At 39.6% G+C, this 17947-nt stretch overlaps 4 protein-coding genes across 4 annotated transcripts; 2 read left to right on the top strand and 2 right to left on the bottom strand.

Moving 5' to 3' along the window:
• Window positions 1-1416: 1416 nt before the first annotated feature.
• Window positions 1417-5473, top strand: slc15a5 (solute carrier family 15 member 5). Its single transcript, XM_034686353.1, has 9 exons — window positions 1417-1768; window positions 2151-2373; window positions 3380-3549; window positions 3666-3886; window positions 3967-4153; window positions 4316-4504; window positions 4645-4776; window positions 4906-5014; window positions 5260-5473. Exons 1-9 carry the CDS (start codon window positions 1417-1419, stop codon window positions 5399-5401), a joined length of 1725 nt encoding a protein of 574 aa, XP_034542244.1. The 3' UTR covers window positions 5402-5473.
• Window positions 5474-5638: 165 nt separating this feature from the next.
• On the bottom strand, window positions 5639-8946 carry LOC117814674 (E3 ubiquitin/ISG15 ligase TRIM25-like). Its single transcript, XM_034686136.1, has 5 exons — window positions 8371-8946; window positions 8181-8276; window positions 7425-7658; window positions 7169-7322; window positions 5639-6910 (listed from the first exon to the last, which is right to left on the bottom strand). The coding sequence occupies exons 1-5, from the start codon at window positions 8944-8946 to the stop codon at window positions 6381-6383; spliced, it is 1590 nt and encodes a 529-aa protein (XP_034542027.1). The 3' UTR covers window positions 5639-6380.
• Window positions 8947-10542: 1596 nt separating this feature from the next.
• On the bottom strand, window positions 10543-13719 carry LOC117814422 (E3 ubiquitin-protein ligase TRIM47-like). The gene is given in 8 exon segments (XM_034685736.1): window positions 10543-11394; window positions 11492-11536; window positions 11648-11804; window positions 11884-12117; window positions 12219-12314; window positions 12400-12476; window positions 12479-13130; window positions 13264-13719. Coding segments are annotated over 7 exon segments (1632 nt in total). The 5' UTR covers window positions 12981-13130; window positions 13264-13719; the 3' UTR covers window positions 10543-10873.
• Window positions 13349-16401, top strand: tmem17 (transmembrane protein 17). The gene is made up of 5 exons (XM_034685737.1): window positions 13349-13570; window positions 13734-13837; window positions 15698-15811; window positions 15921-16064; window positions 16163-16401. Exons 1-5 carry the CDS (start codon window positions 13456-13458, stop codon window positions 16238-16240), a joined length of 555 nt encoding a protein of 184 aa, XP_034541628.1. The 5' UTR covers window positions 13349-13455; the 3' UTR covers window positions 16241-16401.
• Window positions 16402-17947: the final 1546 nt, after the last annotated feature.

Below are 17947 nucleotides of genomic sequence, written 5' to 3'. Positions count from 1 at the left end.
ATCAGCATCAGGAAAGATATTCAATATGGCATTTTGTGTGTGTGTGTCTTACATGAATGCAGATGCTCATTTATAACAGACTTATTCTTTCCAGTTCTTGATCAAGCTGTGCACGAACAGTTGGTTTACCACGTACTGTAAGAACCAGCAATTGTTGTGTTTCAGGCAGCTCTGACCCCACTGGAGTTAACCTGCCTTTGCACCCCGTCTCACACACACTTAACATGATCAATCTAATTAGCAGCATGAGCTCTGGAAGGAGCTTGTCCACAGGGCTGCTTTCACAAACAGATGTAGTATTTTCAGAGTGTTTGTAATTATCCATTGCACGAAACCAATTCTTGTCTTGCTATTTTTTTTATAGCTGATGTCCCCTGCTTAGCTAACATCATGAGATATTCAACCATATAACTATTTTATATTTCCTTTTTACAAGTTTGATCTGTACATTTTCAGAAACCGTACAGGTATACATGTCTTTTAGTACATTCCTTTGATTTCAGCATTTTTTTCTATGTATATGCATCCAGTATGTATATACTTACCAAAAAAAGGAGTAAAACATGTGAACTATGAGAGGAGAAAAACAAATGATATATTATATTCAATAAAGTGGTAAAAAGACCACAGAGTTCAAATGAGATTAAACACAAAGAAAGAAGGGATTTTTTTTTAAAAAAGGAAGAGAATACACATGGCCATAAATTGATTTATATTACAACAGAGGAAAAACTGAGTAAATATGTATGACAAATTGATGTATACAGGCAAAAAAAACAAACCCTGAATTATTTTGCTGTAACTTTGATCAAAAAGTGTGAAAAATTCTGAAAATTCTTTGGGACAATTCAACAAAAATTATTTTGGTAAAATAAAAGTACAGAATCATGAGCATTTAGAATACCTACAGTACCAAAAGTAAAAGTGCAAATAAAATAATGTAGCATAAAAACTCTGCTCTAAAGTTAAACTGAAGTAGAGTGCTTGACTAAATGGATTGAGCCACCATTTTTTTTGTATGAGTCTCTAACTGAACAAACAATGACTGTGTGCTATTTTCTTGTTGGTAATTATAGAAATATTTCTGGGATGCTCTCTAAATCGCTGCTCTATGTTACTCCTGCTTGATACAGTTCAGAGTGATGTATCAGATCCCTGTAAGGCATCCACAGTTCTGAGTAAAATCATGACTCAGGAGGACGATCAGCCTGCAGCACGTGCAGGATGCAGATGGGTGTATCTGATTATATGTGTCTGCAGTCCTGTGGACATCCAGTCACACCAAAGTGAGGGATTCCAGCTCCAACCTCTGAGGCTCTTATTCTGAAAGGACAGGAGTCAGAGCTTAGTGTGGTCCATTTCTGGCTGCATCCAGTCAGCCACACAGCCCAGCAGCCGGTTGACTGGCCAGATGTGATGGTGGCAGAGGACATTAAGCGACTGCCTGATGGCAGAGGCGAACCACGCCGACTGTCCCGGACCACTCACCCAGATCAGGGACCAACAAGGAAGTCCCGCAAGAAGCTCCAGGTCATCATTTGTGTCCTGCTGGTGGAGCTGTGTGAGAGGTTCACTTTCTTTGGGATAGTGTGCAACATGATTCTCTTCTGCACAGTTAAGCTGGGCTATGAGTACTACATGGCTGCGACAGTTAACCTGTGCTTCATAGGAGCCAGCACCCTGACCCCTGTGCTGGTCGGCTGGTTTGCAGAAACCTGCTTGGGAAGGACTAAAGTGCTCTATTTGTGTGCTTTCCTTCACTTTTTTGGTAAGGCATAATGTTTTAAAGGTAAATCATTCCATCTGATGGACACAGTTTCATGTTTTATTATCCTATACATCAGGGTTTTTTTTCTCACTTTTCATAGATTAATGATATTAGAGGTAATTTATTAAAAGTCAAAAAAGAAGTTCCAGTTAATTGTTCCTATTTTCATTTATGTCTACAAATCTAATACATGGCACAATCATCTGACATTGAAGTCACGATGAATCTCTACCTTTAGTGTGAACTTATTTCATAATTTGTAATTCTATAAAGGTGCTTAGTCATGGGCATGGCTCTGCTGCTCTGAAGTCACACTCTTGTTAAAAATCAAGCTGCAGCCTCATGACCTCATGGCCATGACCTCTTCCCATCATCGTTCCAGGCACAGCCATGCTGCCTGTGGTGGCGTTCCCGTTTGAAGATTTCTACATTGACAATCATCACATGACACACCAGCTGGAGCCTCAAGAGCAGCAGATCTTGTTCTACATTGGTCTCCTGGCTGCTGCACTGGGCATCGGTGGCATCAGGGCCATCCTCTGTCCAATGGGAGCCTACAGCCTGCAGAGCTACAACCAGCATCAGCTGCTGTCTTTCTTTAACTGGTGAGCAGGTGTTACTCTCTGAATATAGTAATTTACTCCCTTAGCAAATAATCTACATTTGACCTTTGTAAACACTGGATTCATGTTTCATTGTTGTTGTTTTTTGTGTCAGAAAATACGACTTAAGAACAGGACAGAATCACTTGTGATGTTAAAAAACATAAAACCAATGCGGAATGCAAAATACTGCAGTTCCTCTAGGGTCCAACTGAGGATGGCTGAAAAAGTGAAGGAATGTGGTCCAGTTTTTGGTCTTTGGCTTTTTTTTAATTGTACATGCTGTACTGGGGTTGCTAAAAGCCTGCCTCGACTACACCTCTTTGCCAGATTGTTGAAAGTGAGGTTGAGTCAACATTTACAATTTGGGCGTATTGTTGGGCGTAAAAACAATGGGTGATACCACAGAGACTACATCTCTGTTTGGCATACATTTTATTGAAAATATAGCATCCTTATCACTGTTCAGATGTTTTACAAACAAGACTTCTGGTAAATGCTAACCTCAGCATGCTAATAAGCACAATGACAGTGCTAATATGCCAATGTTTAGCTGGTGTAGTATCTCTTGCTCACAGTCAAGCACCAACACAAAGTACAAATGTACAGTTGATAGGAATGTCACTATGAATGCCACTGCATGTTTTTTTTTCCACGGTTCCAGATGTAAAGTCAGATTATCACCAAATATTTTGAAAATAATCCATCCATTACCATTTGTATCACATTTAATGATAATCTATGTAATTGTTGTTCATATATTTCACTGGTGTCAATTTCAAGGCAGCAGAAGAGTTTCATTCAAGTATTCTCAAACATTCACCATTAATGCAACTTTTAGTGGCAAGTCATCCAGTAAAAGTTGGGATGTTTTTAGACCATACGAAAGTGGGGGACTGAGTTCAGACAAAGTTTGGCTAATATCATGGGATATTTGTAAATTATGCATTGAAATCTGCAGTTTAAATGAAAGTCTTGCGAATGTGGTGTTTGCTTTGTTATTGTTTAGGTTCTACTGGTTGGTCAACTTGAATTCGACTGTGGTGTTTCTGGGTATTGCTTACATCCAGCAGTCTGTGGCCAAAAACCTGGCCTTCCTCATCCCTTTCATGTCTGTGCTGCTGGCTTTGATCGCCATACACATGGTGCGGAACAGACTCACCTACAAACCCAAGAAAGGTGAGATGGTCAGAAATATGAGAGACATAAGAAATTCAAACATACTTATTGATTTGCTAAACATCAAAAATACCTAAATAAAGTCTTCATTCTGTTCCTGTTTCTTTATGCTGTAGGTGGATCATTATTAACCACATTGGGAGTGTTTCTGAATTCTCTAAAGATGTGCTGCCTCCATTATCGCCACCTGAGTGGGGATGTGGTATCCTGGCTGGACCGGGCCAAAGAGAACAATGGTGGTCGTTACAGTGAAACACATGTGGAGAATGTCAAGGTCCTGGCCAAGCTGTTCCCTCTCTATGGGCTACAGCTGATTTACAGAGCCTGCATCACACAGGCAGGTCCTCATTTGTATTGTAAGTCTTCATTGTTAATTACATGAAATGATCATCTCCATGTAAAGACTGTTTCCTACAGATTCCCTCAGGTTACTACATACAGACCATGAATTCAAACCTTCACCTGAATGACCTCCTGTTGCCCATCGGTGCCATGAATGTGATCAGCATCCTGCCTCTCCTGCTCTTAGCCCCACTGATTGAGTGTGTGACCACCTGCTACCTCTCCATGGAAAGAACTCCTCTGGCACCAGCAAAAGTCATCAGTGAGTGTTTATATAATCACATTCCCTATAAGGTACCATCTCCACCTTAAAATTACTATCTCTTTCTTGATTGTATGTGTCTCTCATCCACCCTCTTTCCTTTCGTAATGATTCTGCAGCCCGCTCTTTCTTCACCCCTCCCTGTCGATCCTCCACTTCCAGCTCTGGGCCATGCATGTGCTGCTCTGTCCGTCCTGGTGGCAGGTTTGTCTGAGTTGCAGAGGAAGACTTACCCTCTGGTGGAGCAGACTATGTCAGGGAAAGTCCTGCAAGTGTCATCCATGCCGTGTTTCCAGCTGGCTCCTCAGTACATCCTACTGGGTCTGGCAGAGGCTCTCGTCACCCCTGCATGTGAGTGAGCCACTCTAGGTCTCCATAACATAATTTGATGGTGGTCTAACATGGATCATATTGGCCAAAACTATCTTCTTCTTTTTCTTTAGGACTGTGACTGGAGAAAGATAATCAAGACATTCCTTCTGTAATTTCAGGTTCCCTTATATCTTTCCAGCTGACCCCTAATCACATCAGAGGGATCTCTTTACACTTCCTCACTCTGTCTTACGGAGGGGGCTGCTTCCTTGGAGCTCTCATCATCCAGCTGGCACACGCTCTCTCTGGAGGTAAAATTGTTACAATAATATATTGTATGTTTGTTTTTATTTTTATTGGAATTAATGAAAATATTGTAATTCATCAGAAATCATTTGAGTCACTTGTGCAAATTAAACCACAGTGATTATTCATTACAGGTAACTTCTATCCAAACATACTGCATGATGGGAATCTGGAGAGGTTCTTCTTCTTCCTGGCCACCCTCATGGCTATAAATACTGTTATGTTTTGGAACGTCTCTTACAGGTACAGTATGATCTCCAGCTACCTGGACTGTATGATGACCCGTTGGTTAATTTCAGTGCTGGTTAAATTTGTATCATCACAACAGCTGTTGAAGACATTGTATGGCACAACAAAGCAAATATCAGCAGGAATATGTGATGACAAAAATATGTTTTACATAGAAATATGTTTGAATACTCACATTGTCATTTTTTCAATTATTAACTTATATGGTTGTGCTTTCTTGTTATCCTGATGTTGTCAAGGTACATCGACCTGAGTGTGCAGGGTAAAGCACTGACCATCAGCCCTCTGACTGAGAAGCTGCTGCATTACAAAGCTTGTCTGAGGTTCTACGACACTGTGGAGCACTCCTACACACACGCCTCTATTGAATCTATTTTGTGATTGTCTCTTAGTATCTGTCCTGCAGGTGGCGCTGGCGCTGCATATTACAATGTTAAAACATGTTACTTTCAATGTGGGTTGAATATTAAAAATGAAGAACATTAAATGCACATAAATGTATTACTTTATTTATTGTTTGTTTTTTCAATCACAATGTATAGCATATATATATATATATATATATATATATATATATATATATATATATATATATATATATATATAGCATAACTGGATCAAACATGTCCTTTATGTCACAAAAACATTATAGTACAGTAAATCTTATAGATAGACCTGCTATTAACAAATCATTGTCCCTTAATTGAGTATGAAGAAAAATCAAAGCTTGATTGATTGTAAGATAATTAAACATGCTGATTAAACACAGCAGTAGCTTTGATTTAGCAAAGTATAGCAAACAGAATTAAAATGACAACTGAAAACAATCTTTTGATACTGTTTTAGCAACATATTATGGAAAAAATGACAATAAAGGAATTCAAACACCCACCAGACATCATGAGATTAGCATTACTTAGACTTCAAGTGTTATACCTTAAAAATCCTCCATCAGTATAAAAAACTCACTCTTTTGGACTATTCTACAAAATGTTTAGGGTATGAACTAGTCTTAATCAATTATCTTTGCATTTGAGATCAACTCCACCATCAACATCATCAAATATTGCTTAGACATTAAAGAAAACAAAAAGGATCAAGACTCAGGAGGCTGAGATGCTCCACATTTACACTGTTATTTAAAGGTTAACCTATGACAAAACAAACTTAGGCAGATTTCGTTGAACAATTGGACAGACAGAGAAAGAAAACACTTTAAAGTTGTATTTTTTTCAAATGATATAAATCGACTTATATGTTTACATGTATTAATCTTTTACACATGTGATCCATTTTATCTCTGAATATGAATTATAAAATTGCGGCCTGTCCTGCGAGTCATACTTGTTATGCAGACTGGTTAGATGTTGCATATTTTGATTGTTGCACCTAAATCAACAGAGAACCCTGGATAGAGAGGTTCAGTGAAGGTGGTCTGGACCTTGTGCAGCAGTGACAGCTGGTTATTAACAGAAACGCTGTAGAAGCTCAGGGATCCTGCTTCATAATCAAGATGTATGCCAACTTTACGTGAGCGAGCCGGAGGAATTTGGCTTTGGTGAAGATTATTGTGCCAAAATGTGCAGCCGGATGAAGAGCAGGTTAATTTCCAGGAGAGACTGTTGTGGCCAAAAAAACAATCTTTCCCTGAGCCCTTCCTTTCAATGCCTTTGTACGAGACAGCCAAATCCACAACCCCACCATCCCACTCCACCTCCCAGTAGTGGTTCCCATTAAGACCATTCTTACACAATGCCTGCTGAAAGAAGGTGAATCTTTCGGGGTGATCAGGGTGAGCCTGGTCTTGGCATCCAACGGATAACTCATTGTTTGTGTCAGACAAGCAAAGACATGCAGCTACTGTGTTTGGATCCACCTCCACCTTGAAGTCTGCAGAGAGAGGTGAAGTTCTTATTTATGCTGAAGCTTTTCTGTTTATGCTGAAATTCCATCAAATTTAACAAAATCATGCTTTCTTCTATATTCTGCCAAAAGGTACGTTCTTGGGAAATCACAGGCGGTCAGTATTAGGCATATTGATACTGTAGTGAAATGAGTGATTGTTTTCTTCATAGGCTGACAGGAAAATACTGACTAGATCAAACTAATTATTAACATTGTTTGGAAATAAAAATTGCTCATACTCACTCTCTGTTGTTCTAAAGTGACTGAGAATTTCATTCTTTGCACTTTTTAACACATTTTTCACTTTTTCTGTCTGTGCATTGACGAACCCTGACATTGTGTCGACACTCTCATATGATGCTGTGAATGCACGGAGGTCACCCAGGGCCTGGACACCCTGCAGAAAGCAAATGAAGACATTGTGTAACATCAAAACTTCTAAATTTCTAAATTTCAAAATTAGCTGCAAAACTTCCAAGGAAGTAAAAATATTCATCACCTCAAGAAACTGAACAGTCTGATCCACCATCAATTCAAGCTGGTTCAGATTGTCCTCTTCTTTCCTCAGCTTGTGAGTTTCACACTCAAGTTTCTCAAGACAACTGTTGATCTGGTCCATTCCTGCTTTTTCTGCTTTTCCAACTTTCTCTCTCAGCTCAAAGCACTTCATCTGTACATAACGAATGTGTGCTGCACACAATCTCTCAAAGTCACATGCCTCCTGAGCAGCATCCTAGTGGGAAACATGAAACATTTATGACCTGCCATTCTATTATTTACAGCATATTTACAGTGTTCTACTTTGGGCCTAAAAAAAAGTCTATCAATAGCCACAATTTAGAAATCCAACAAAAGAAAAATGCTGCTATGCAATTAAAAGGAAGTCAACAGTCTGTTGCAACAAAGCCCAAATAGTTGATTTTAATCCTGCCTTTGACAATCCAAAAAGGTAATTATAGATTGGGATTTTGGGCTGGCACGTCAGGCCCCCCTTGCACCCTTCCAGACTCATACTGGTAGAGAATAAGACTGCTTTGTTCGGCAAGATATCTCAAGCCAAAAATCACTGCCAATCACTGTTCACAATTACACAGAGAAAAAAAACACAATTGCTGTAAATACCTGTTGCAAAATAGTTTACACTCACATCCATCTCCGTTTCTTTTAGGATCAACTGCATTTCACTTGAAATGTCTCTAATAATCTGATATCAGCTTTTCAGAAAAAACAAGTGTTTGACAAGAATGACACTCACTTTTATAGAGTCTGCTGCCTTTGTCAGTTCCTCTTTTCTCCCGCCTAAATTTTGCAATAGGTCTGCTATTTCCTGCTTAGTCCAGTCGAGTTGCACCTGTTGAAACACAAACCCTGGGCGTTACAGAAATGTACACACAAAATAATGACAGCAACAAATGATTTCAATATTTTTTTCTGAGCTTAATTACCAGCATATCACTCTTTTTTGCTTCCACTATTACTGCGTCATGATTTTTGTGCCCATCCGCAAAACACTGTAGACATATTAACTGTTGATCAGTTTTGCAGTACATCTCCAGATGTTTGTCATGAAGGCCACAGATGCTGTCTTTGGCCCTTGTTGTTTCAGTTAGTTTGTGTTTTTTCAGTGGTGGCACTTCAAAGTGAGGCTTCAGATGGGTCTCGCAGTAAAAGGCCAAACATACAAGACAGAACTTGGATGCTTTTCTCTTTCTCCCTGTGCAAGTATCACACTGAGCATCCCCAGCTTCAGCATAGGTGTCACCAGCTTCAGCAGCAGCACTTTTGCTGGTGTTCCTCCTGTGTTCCTCCAACAAAGCAGCCAGAAGTGTGTTCCTCTTCAGGGCAGGTCTCTTTTCGAAGATCTGCCTGCACAGAGGGCAGCTGTATCTTCTTCTCTCTCTTGTATTCCAGTGGCTATTGATGCATGTCATGCAGTAACTGTGTCCACAGGCCGTTGTCACTGGATCCTTCAGTAATTGTAAACAGATTGAGCAGTCCAATAGTTCCTGACTGTCAGCCATCTTCTCCTGCCAAACTGAGAGAGCTCCTTTTCCTCTCTGTGAAGGAGGTGGGGTTTGTTAGCTGGTTGTTCCTGTTGGCACAGATACTGACTGGGCTGTCAGAGGGATTGGGAGTGTCCGTGGATAGAGCCCATTAAAATATGTCCACAGTCAAACATTAAATGCAAGTGCATGTTTTACATTGTCTTTTAATCAAAGTTCTCAACTTTGGACAAGATCATTTCTTACATGTAGAAGTAAAAGCTTAAAGCCCCTCTTTGTATCACTACCTCACTAGTTTCATATGACCAATGATACAAATGGGTTGTCATTACTGATATGCCCACAAAAAGCTATTACCTTCTGCTCAAACTGGCAAAGTTACTTTAATTCTCTCTGAAGACGGAGGGGCTTGATGCTTGTTAACAGCGGCACAGATAATGTGGGAGGGTTAGAAAGAAAATACAACTACAGAGTCAGAGTCTACAAGTGGATCTCTACTCAAAAAATGTATTCCGTTTAAGATCAATGTATCGCAGGTTGAATACTTTCCTTTATATAGAGTAATTAAAGCTTCCTTATGCAATATTGTTATGTCTTGTATCCATGACTACATGAAGTTAATGTCATAAAAAAACTAATTTTGGAAATTCCTCCTTGTTGGGGGTGAGTTAAACATCTTTCAGCACACTATTTTGAGTCCCAAAGTCTTAAATAGTTTGGGTCACTTTCATAGGCAGCCACAAAGAACAAAAAGTTTCAAATAACTGAGCACTACCCATCCAGCAACACATGGAGGTAACAGCTAGCCCTAAACTAAATGAGGCATAGTACAACTGAATACATACAATATCTTTTCCTCAGTTGGTAAACCAAAAACAGAACAAAAGGAGTAAAAGTTGGACTTTCACCATGTGGACATCTAAGAACCCATTAGCCATCATCTTACAAACATGCTGCCTCTTGGAGCGATGGCCAATTTTGGGCGGATTCTAATAGCAATAATGACTTCAGGCCATGACTTTCCTTTTCATGTGCCCTCTTAGTTGGCAGAAGAGTAGAGAGAACGAAGTTGGAGCGGAAATATCACATCAAAGCGCAGATTGTTAGTTAAACTTTCATGCAGATGTGTCTTTAGAGATCAGTTAAAGCTAAATCCTTGTCAGGTGACTAGCAATAAGTGCCTGGATTGAATTACAGCCAATGTGTTTCACTTTGTCGGCTCTCCGCATAGAATGTTTTTCCTGCATATAACTGAAGTCCACTGAAACACTAGTGTGTGCTATTACAAATGGAAACCACTAGTGCTTCAGATAAAAAAAAAGTAATTGTCACAGCTGAGGAGAGACAGGAAGTATTGTAATTATTATTGATACACGTTTTTTATGGTAAAAACTTGAAAATGGAGGATCCTTGTTAACATACAACACAGGAGCTTTTTTTTGTCCCTGAAGGCCACCGTTGCCTCACCGTCAGGAGAGGGGAGCAAGGGAGCATTACAATCTAGAATCTAGCCACTAGACATTGCTAGTATTCCCATTTCTACACACTTTACCTTTAAATAAAGACATATTTTACTTTTATATGTAAGGATAAAATGAAACATCAAACAGGCACTCAATTTTGAAAGATTATTAGCATAGGTAAACAGAAACACATGGCTAAACTAGAGGAGTTCTGAACATCTTTTATATCTTATTCAACTTGCTAAAACTTCAACGTTGACTTAAAACAACAGGAGCAGCTGGAACGGATTCATAACAGTATAAGGGATAAATGAATATAGACTCAAACCACAAAAAATCTTGCTACACTATTATTATCTTCAGCTTTTTGCTGGCAGACGATTAACATTTTAAGTGTGATGAGTAATGAGAGACAGTGCTCAGAAAATGATCATAGAGTGACACTGACACTGAACTTATACAGCTGTAACAATACACATTTTTTACTTTGGCAACAGAATCCTAAGGGAGGACCCTCTGGAAACCATGAACCCTGGGTACAGAGGCTGGGAGAACGTGGTCTGAACTCTGTGAAGGAGGGTCATTTGACCGGAATCAGACACGCTGTTAAAGCACAAACTACCTGTGCTATGGTTCAGATACACTCCAACAGTTGAGGAGCATCGGCTGGATATCTTGGTTTTGATTCCCATGTGCCAAAAGGTGCAACCCATATTTGAAAGGGAAATGCACCAAGACTGGTCAGAGTAGCCAAAGCCACTTTCATCCAGCTCTGCCACCTTATAAGACATAGCGAGCTCAACCCTGGGACCTCGCCATTCAACCTCAAAGTAGCTAACTCCAGATAAACCTTCAGAGCACAGTACCTGGTCATACTTAGTAAATCTGTCAGGGTGGTATGGATACTTCTGGGCTTTTTTAACCCAGGTCACAGCGCTGTTTCCCTCAGAGAGAACAAGGTTTTCAAAGGGTGTGTTGGGATCCAATGTAAGGTGGCAGGAATCTGAAATGTTAAGGTTTTAATTATTCATAGATGTGCATGAAGTACACTGAAGAGCAGTCAATGATTAAAATGTATCCATGCTGCAATAAATACTTACAAAGGCAGAACTCCTGTCTTGTCTTTGGATCAGTATCAACTTGGACTACAAATAAAAGTGCAAGTGCGAAAGAAATGATTCAATACACAATTTGTTTAATTATAATTATACTGCATATGTTGAGGAAGCATCCCTTTAATTAAGGTATTTACTTACTTGTTTCAGATATTTCTTCAACTGCTTTCCCCAGGTTTTCCATCATGTTTCTTAAAGCTGAAATGGCTGTCGTCACAAAGTCAAAATTTGTGTGTAGATGGATGTTGGAGTCAGAGGACACATTCGGTTGTAGATTGACAGAAATGTTCTGGTAGCTCTAGAAACACACACACAAAAATCATGGCATGCACTATAATGCATCCTACTCACATCTTCATATATGTCTGTCCCTGTACCTGCAGGAAAGAAATGTGATCCTCAGTGAGTGACAGCTGAGTAAGTTCATACTCTTTCTTCCTCAGCTCAGAGATTTCCTTCTCCAGCCGCTCTTTGAGGGTCTCAGCTCGGCTAGCTGCAGCCCTCTCCTGAACTCTGATCAGCTCTTTCACAGCATTACGCTTTTTACCAGCCACCTTGACCATTTCAGTGTAGGCTCTCTCATTTTCAGTGGCCGCTCTGTCTGCAGAACTCTGAAAAAATTAGAAACCATGTCAACTACTTTAAAGGAAAAGGGATATCAGACACATTAAATGCATTAAAGTCAGCTAAGGGAGAGTACTGGGAAGTTCACCTGTAGTTCTTTCACTTTCTGGATGAGCTGTAGCAGCTGCTTCTCCTTCTCTTGAAGTTTTTGTTGGAAGATTTTTTTCCTTCCTCCAAAAGTTTTCTGAGAGTACAATTCACAATTTTTGCATCAATATAACTGATCATTTCAACAGCCCACTATCAAACACTTAAAAATATACTCATACTTGTTTCTCTTTCCTCTCTGCTGCAGCTGAGACAGTGTTGTGACCTTTGTGCTCATCCATCACACACAGCAGGCAATGCATTGGCCATCACTGCGACAGTAAACTTCAAGCAGCTTGCCGTGCTGAGAACAGATTTTTTCTTGAATGCAGGCGGTGACCTCCACAAGCTTGTGCCTTTTGAAAGCAGCAGACTCATAGTGGGGCTGCAAGTGGGTGGCACAGTAAGAAGCCAGGCAAACGAGGCAAGACTTGACTGCTTTCAGCTTCTTCACACTGCAGAAATCACACTCCACATCCCCTGGGCTGTCTTCATCCTTCTCAGGAGGGCAAGGTTGTTGTTCCTCTGACATTTTTCCCACCAAATCAGCCAGCACCGTGTTCTTGTTCAACACAGGTCTGGGGATAAAAGTGTGTCTACACTGAGGGCAGCTGAAAGTACCTCCGATTTCCTCCTGGTCCCAGAAACCATTAACACAGCCCATACAGTAGCTGTGGCCACAAAGCAGAGTCACAGGGTTCCTCAGGGTATCCAAGCATATTGGGCAGGACAGAGGACCTGGTTCCCCGCAGCTCTCTGCCATCCTCTCAACTGCACTAGTTCACTTTCACTTTCTTGGGAAACAAAACTGGGTGTGACTAAAAGTGTTATTGATTTTCTTTGTCTCACGACGAGAAAACTTCCCAGATTCAATTGTCACGTTCCTCTGAAATGTAACTTAGATCTGTCAGACCTGAAAACACAGTGAATTATTAAAAATATCTTAGTTTATGTTTGTAAATACGTTCTGCTCTGAAGTAAACATTTAGTTTTGTGGCGTGGGAATAAAAGGGCCGCTTAAGATCATTTATGATATACTTACGCACCTGAATGGACGAAAAAGTTGACATAATAGAGGATAAAAGAGGATAAAAGAAGAGCCCACTTTTCGTGCGAGATTTGAGCGCAGCGCGAGATTTCATGGTTTCCTAGGAGACGACGGCAGCATTGAGGAAGAGGAGGGTTTGTTTTCCTTCTTCGGTGATGTTTGCGCTGAGGAGCAGAGAACAGTTTACAGCATGGAGCTGCCGGGCACGATCAGAAAACGATTAGAGGACTTCTCTCGAAATGTTTTATTCGACCAGAGTCGGACTCAAACTACCCCAAAGGAGAATGAGACGTTTTTACCTCACGGTAAAGTCTAAATGCAGGGAATGTAATATACTAATTAACCCACATGTAAACGTAGCTAGCTTACCGGCGCTGGGTAAACTTGGTCTACAACATGGTTTTGCAGGTTATTTTGCTGATATTAGGACAATTGATCGATACGTGTGTGTTGTTTCTCTGTTTTCAGACAAGCGGGTTCTGTCTGGTCTCCACCTCCAGATGTCTCTATACTTTAACATGTGGTTCTTCCCCCTGTGGTGGATCAGCGAAACTGTAATGCTGCACCTCAAGGTAAAACGCTCACGAGAAAAGAGGAGTTCTGAGAGGAAAACAGAGGTGTAATGAGTATTCTCTGCATTTTATTTAAAGAGTATTAAGACTGTGTGAATTACCTTTAACACACCTCTTGATTTTCATTTCTATTTTAAAAACAAAAACAGCCAACCAGTAGGTGCTACTTACAGTCGTCGCCAGGAACTCTGGGCCCCCTGAAAAGATATCTCAGTGGGCCCCATCACCACAGCCAACCCTACAAAATATAACATTGCTGCTATAATACTGGTTTATTTGCATTAAACAAAAACATATGCTTAAAACTATCCTGGTTAACTGATTCAAATCTTAGCTACATATCAATATTATTATTAAGAGATAAGAGAGTCCTTTACTCGTCCCACAACGGGAAAATTCAAGTGTCACAGTACACGGTACACAGTGCAAACAAAAATAATGAATATATAAAGCAAACAAGAGCCTATAAAGTAACAATTATTAAAAAGTTATTAGCAATTAAAATTAAAGAGGTAAAAAAATATGCATATGTTACACACATGTTTATATTATTGGTTATAGAGTATGACCCCTGCAGGAAGAAAAGACCTGCGATATCGCTCTGTGAGACACGGCGGTCGAAGAAGTCTGTCACTGAACGAGGTACTTAGTGTTGTTATGGTCTCCTGGAGGGGTTGTGGCGTGTTGTCCATCAGAGAAGATAGCTTTGCTATCATCCTCCTGTCAGCCACCACCTCCACAGGGTCCAGCGGGCAGCCCAGGACAGAGCTGGCCTTCTTCACCAGTCTGTTTAGCTTCTTCCTGTCAGCAGCAGAGATGCTTCCCGAGCTTCTTTTTTTTTAACAATTTCTCTAAATGTAACTGCTCAATATTGACCTTCAGACTGTCCACCTCTTTAAACAAGATTATTTGAAGCCAAGTGACTTGTTGAATAACAACAAGGGGGCATTATTTGGTATAATATAACCTCATTAAGTCAAATAAAACTCTAAAAACCTACAGTTTACTTTCAATCAGATTCAGCCACCCTTGATGCTATGAAAATATGACCCCACTTTAGGCATGAGACGCGCATCTCAAGGAGCCGGAAATAAATTCCATAAAGGAAATCTGAATTTTGGTTTATTTATTCAGACAATTTTAGTTATCTTATTACAGTTATAACAAAACAAAAGCGTCGTAGAAAACACATTTTATTTCAGGCCCATTAATGGCCCCCCTCCCCATTTGGGTCCTAGGTAGTCAGTCCCACGTCTCCCCCCACTACGAGACCCCTGGCTACTTAACCAAAGCAACCACTGACACCTACAAAAATAAACCGCTGCTCAGCCTTAAAGCTTAATTATGGACAAGCATAAATCCAATATGCTTGAAAAGTTGTAGTTGCTTTAGTATCTTCAGAGAGTTTATCCTAATTTAGCCATGTTGCACTGTCTCCATAAATAATACTAATTTCTCATAATCATGCAGTAAATCTCAACATTTCACAAAGGCAGTAAACTGACCTCATATACATATCCTGTCCTCATTTACTTTACTTTCTCTTAAAGAAAAGTTAGTAGCTTCAGTTTAATCCAAAGTGTAAAAAAACACAAGACTGAGCACTGAGCATGTCAAAGTGTCAGTGATATTTATATGAAACTAATCAACAAACTGAACCTCAAGAGCTGATACTTGTGATACATTAATCTGAATAAAACAAGGTCACATATTTGTTTTTCAAAGCAATCATTTTAAATTCTCAGGACTAGACCTGGAAACACATGATAATATTTAAATATTATTAGCTTGTTTAAATGAAACACCTTCAATTAAATTCAGCTCACTTAACCCATTGTTTCTAATTATGATTTCTTTCAGTATCCTGCCTTGCCAGACTACTACAAGTTCATCCTTGTAACTGTTCTCATACTGATGACTCTGATCGAGGCAATCAGACTCTTTCTCGGTTATGCTGGAAACCTGCAGGAAAAGGTGATTCAACACTTATTCGAGTGTTAGGACATGAATGGATCAACACATCATGTACAAAGAGAGGTATTGGCAGAGATTGTTACTCCTGTGATGTTTGTGTTTGTGAAAGGTCCCAGAGTTGGCTGGATTTTGGCTGTTGAGCATCCTGCTGCAGTTTCCGCTAATTCTGTTTCAGCTTTTCAATGAAGCAATTCTCATACAGCCGCTGGAGAGGGGCGTTCACATAGTTCTCGCCTTATTTATACTCTCACAGGTACAAAACAACTCTTTTTACAAGCTTGGATGTTTGATTTCTACTGTTGCCACACCACACAGATGTTTTACTCAAATCGTTGTCTTTGGTTTGTACAGGCCCTCTCTGGTTTTGTGACACTGCGGGACTTGGTCAGACACACAGAAAGCCAGTTTCATCTCCGACAATTCCACTGAAGCTCTGCTGCATATGAACACACTGGAAAACAAGCTCATATCACGTCTTCCAGACTCTCAGACTGACAAGAAAAACTTGATGTGTACATAGAGTGTTTTGTACCCACAACTTCACAGTGAAAAACATAAATGTTTGACATATTTGTTGTCTCATTATGTTCCACGGTTTTGTTTTGTGTTTTCACTGAAAATTGTATCTGATGATTGTCCTGTTAACATGTATTATTAAAAATTAATATTTTCTTATGAGATTTTATTTTAATATTCAGCAACAAATAATTAAAATCAAACCAGTACAAACAATGATAATTTTAACAGTTATTTCAAAATTTAAGAGAGATGAAGATCCAAACAGTGCCGCTCACTGCTGAAGCCTGATTGTATCTAACTACTCTTCTTTCTATACTTTAAGTGTTAGTGGAGCTAAAACAGAAATATAGACTCACACAAGTGGCAGGCTGGTTGCAACTTCCAACCATGACTATATTTCTCTAAATATGAAAAACGACAGTTATATTTGCTTCTATCACATTCCAGATAACTTGACAGACATATTTAGACACCAGGTGTCAAGTGTTTCAAATGGTGTTCAGATCTCCAACCATGAGTCTGCAGTGTTTCACTTTATCTTACTGTAATAAATACCGGATGCTTAACATATTCTGTGTTACCAATAGTTCACTTAAGCTTCTCCAAAGTATAGAACAAGACACGAAAGATCAGCAAATGGATGTGATTTTTATATATTTATTGAGATTTTATTAATATTTCCACCGTTACAAGTATTTCACATTTTAACACAGAAATACTCCAGTTTTGCACTTGTATTGTCATTGTTTGATATAAGAACAGGGAAGTCTGATCAGGAGATGATAATGTCAAGTGTTTGAACCTATTTTATACAGTCTATGGTTTGAAACCACAGATGGCAATATCATTCTCGTTGACAATGCATCAGTGCATCCATGAGGTGTTTTTCATTCTCATTGATTTAACACCCACATATTTTCTTCTTAATCTAATAAGAAAAACACCCAAAATGTATGCATCCTACTTTGAATCTACTTAGTTCAGCTTGCAGCTTTTATTACACAAAGATTTGCGTTTTTTTTTTGTAGGAGTGGACTGTGATGATCTTGTGTCAGTTGTTTACTGTGTAGCTGTACTTATTTGGCGTTCTCTTCCTGAGGGATTGTGCCTGATATATTCAGGCTGTTGCCTGCTGAGGGTGTCTGTCTGTGGACGTTGAACTTCCAACTTCATGACACCTGAGGGTTCAGACACAGGGGATACAACACCCACATGTTTTTTCTGCCAAAGTCCCACTGCACAACCTGGGGAAATGTAAGACATTTTTGAGTTGAAATGCATAATGATGTTCTTATCCTGCATAAAGATCAGAGCTCATGTCTGTATCTTAGAACTAACATGACAACCAGAACATTTATGACAAAAATGATAGAAAGAGTTCATAGGACTCTAGAAGTCTAAAAGTTAACTCCCTTTCTCCCTCTCTGGTCTTTTCCCCTCAGCACAGGCACAAATAAACTGTTATGTGATTCAGCTTCTCCCAGGGGAATATCAGATCTGGAGTCAGTCTGATTCAGCTCTCCACATCTCAAGTGGGACAACCCCTCTGACAAAATGGCAAGATTAGGAGGAAAAATAATGAGCAAGAGATGTGGACAAGTAACAGTGTTTGGCACA

This window comes from Notolabrus celidotus, chromosome 6 (genome assembly GCF_009762535.1).
Source record: "Notolabrus celidotus isolate fNotCel1 chromosome 6, fNotCel1.pri, whole genome shotgun sequence".
In the NCBI taxonomy this organism is placed as follows: Eukaryota; Metazoa; Chordata; class Actinopteri; order Labriformes; family Labridae; genus Notolabrus; species Notolabrus celidotus.
This window is presented reverse-complemented; position numbering and strand designations above follow the sequence as displayed.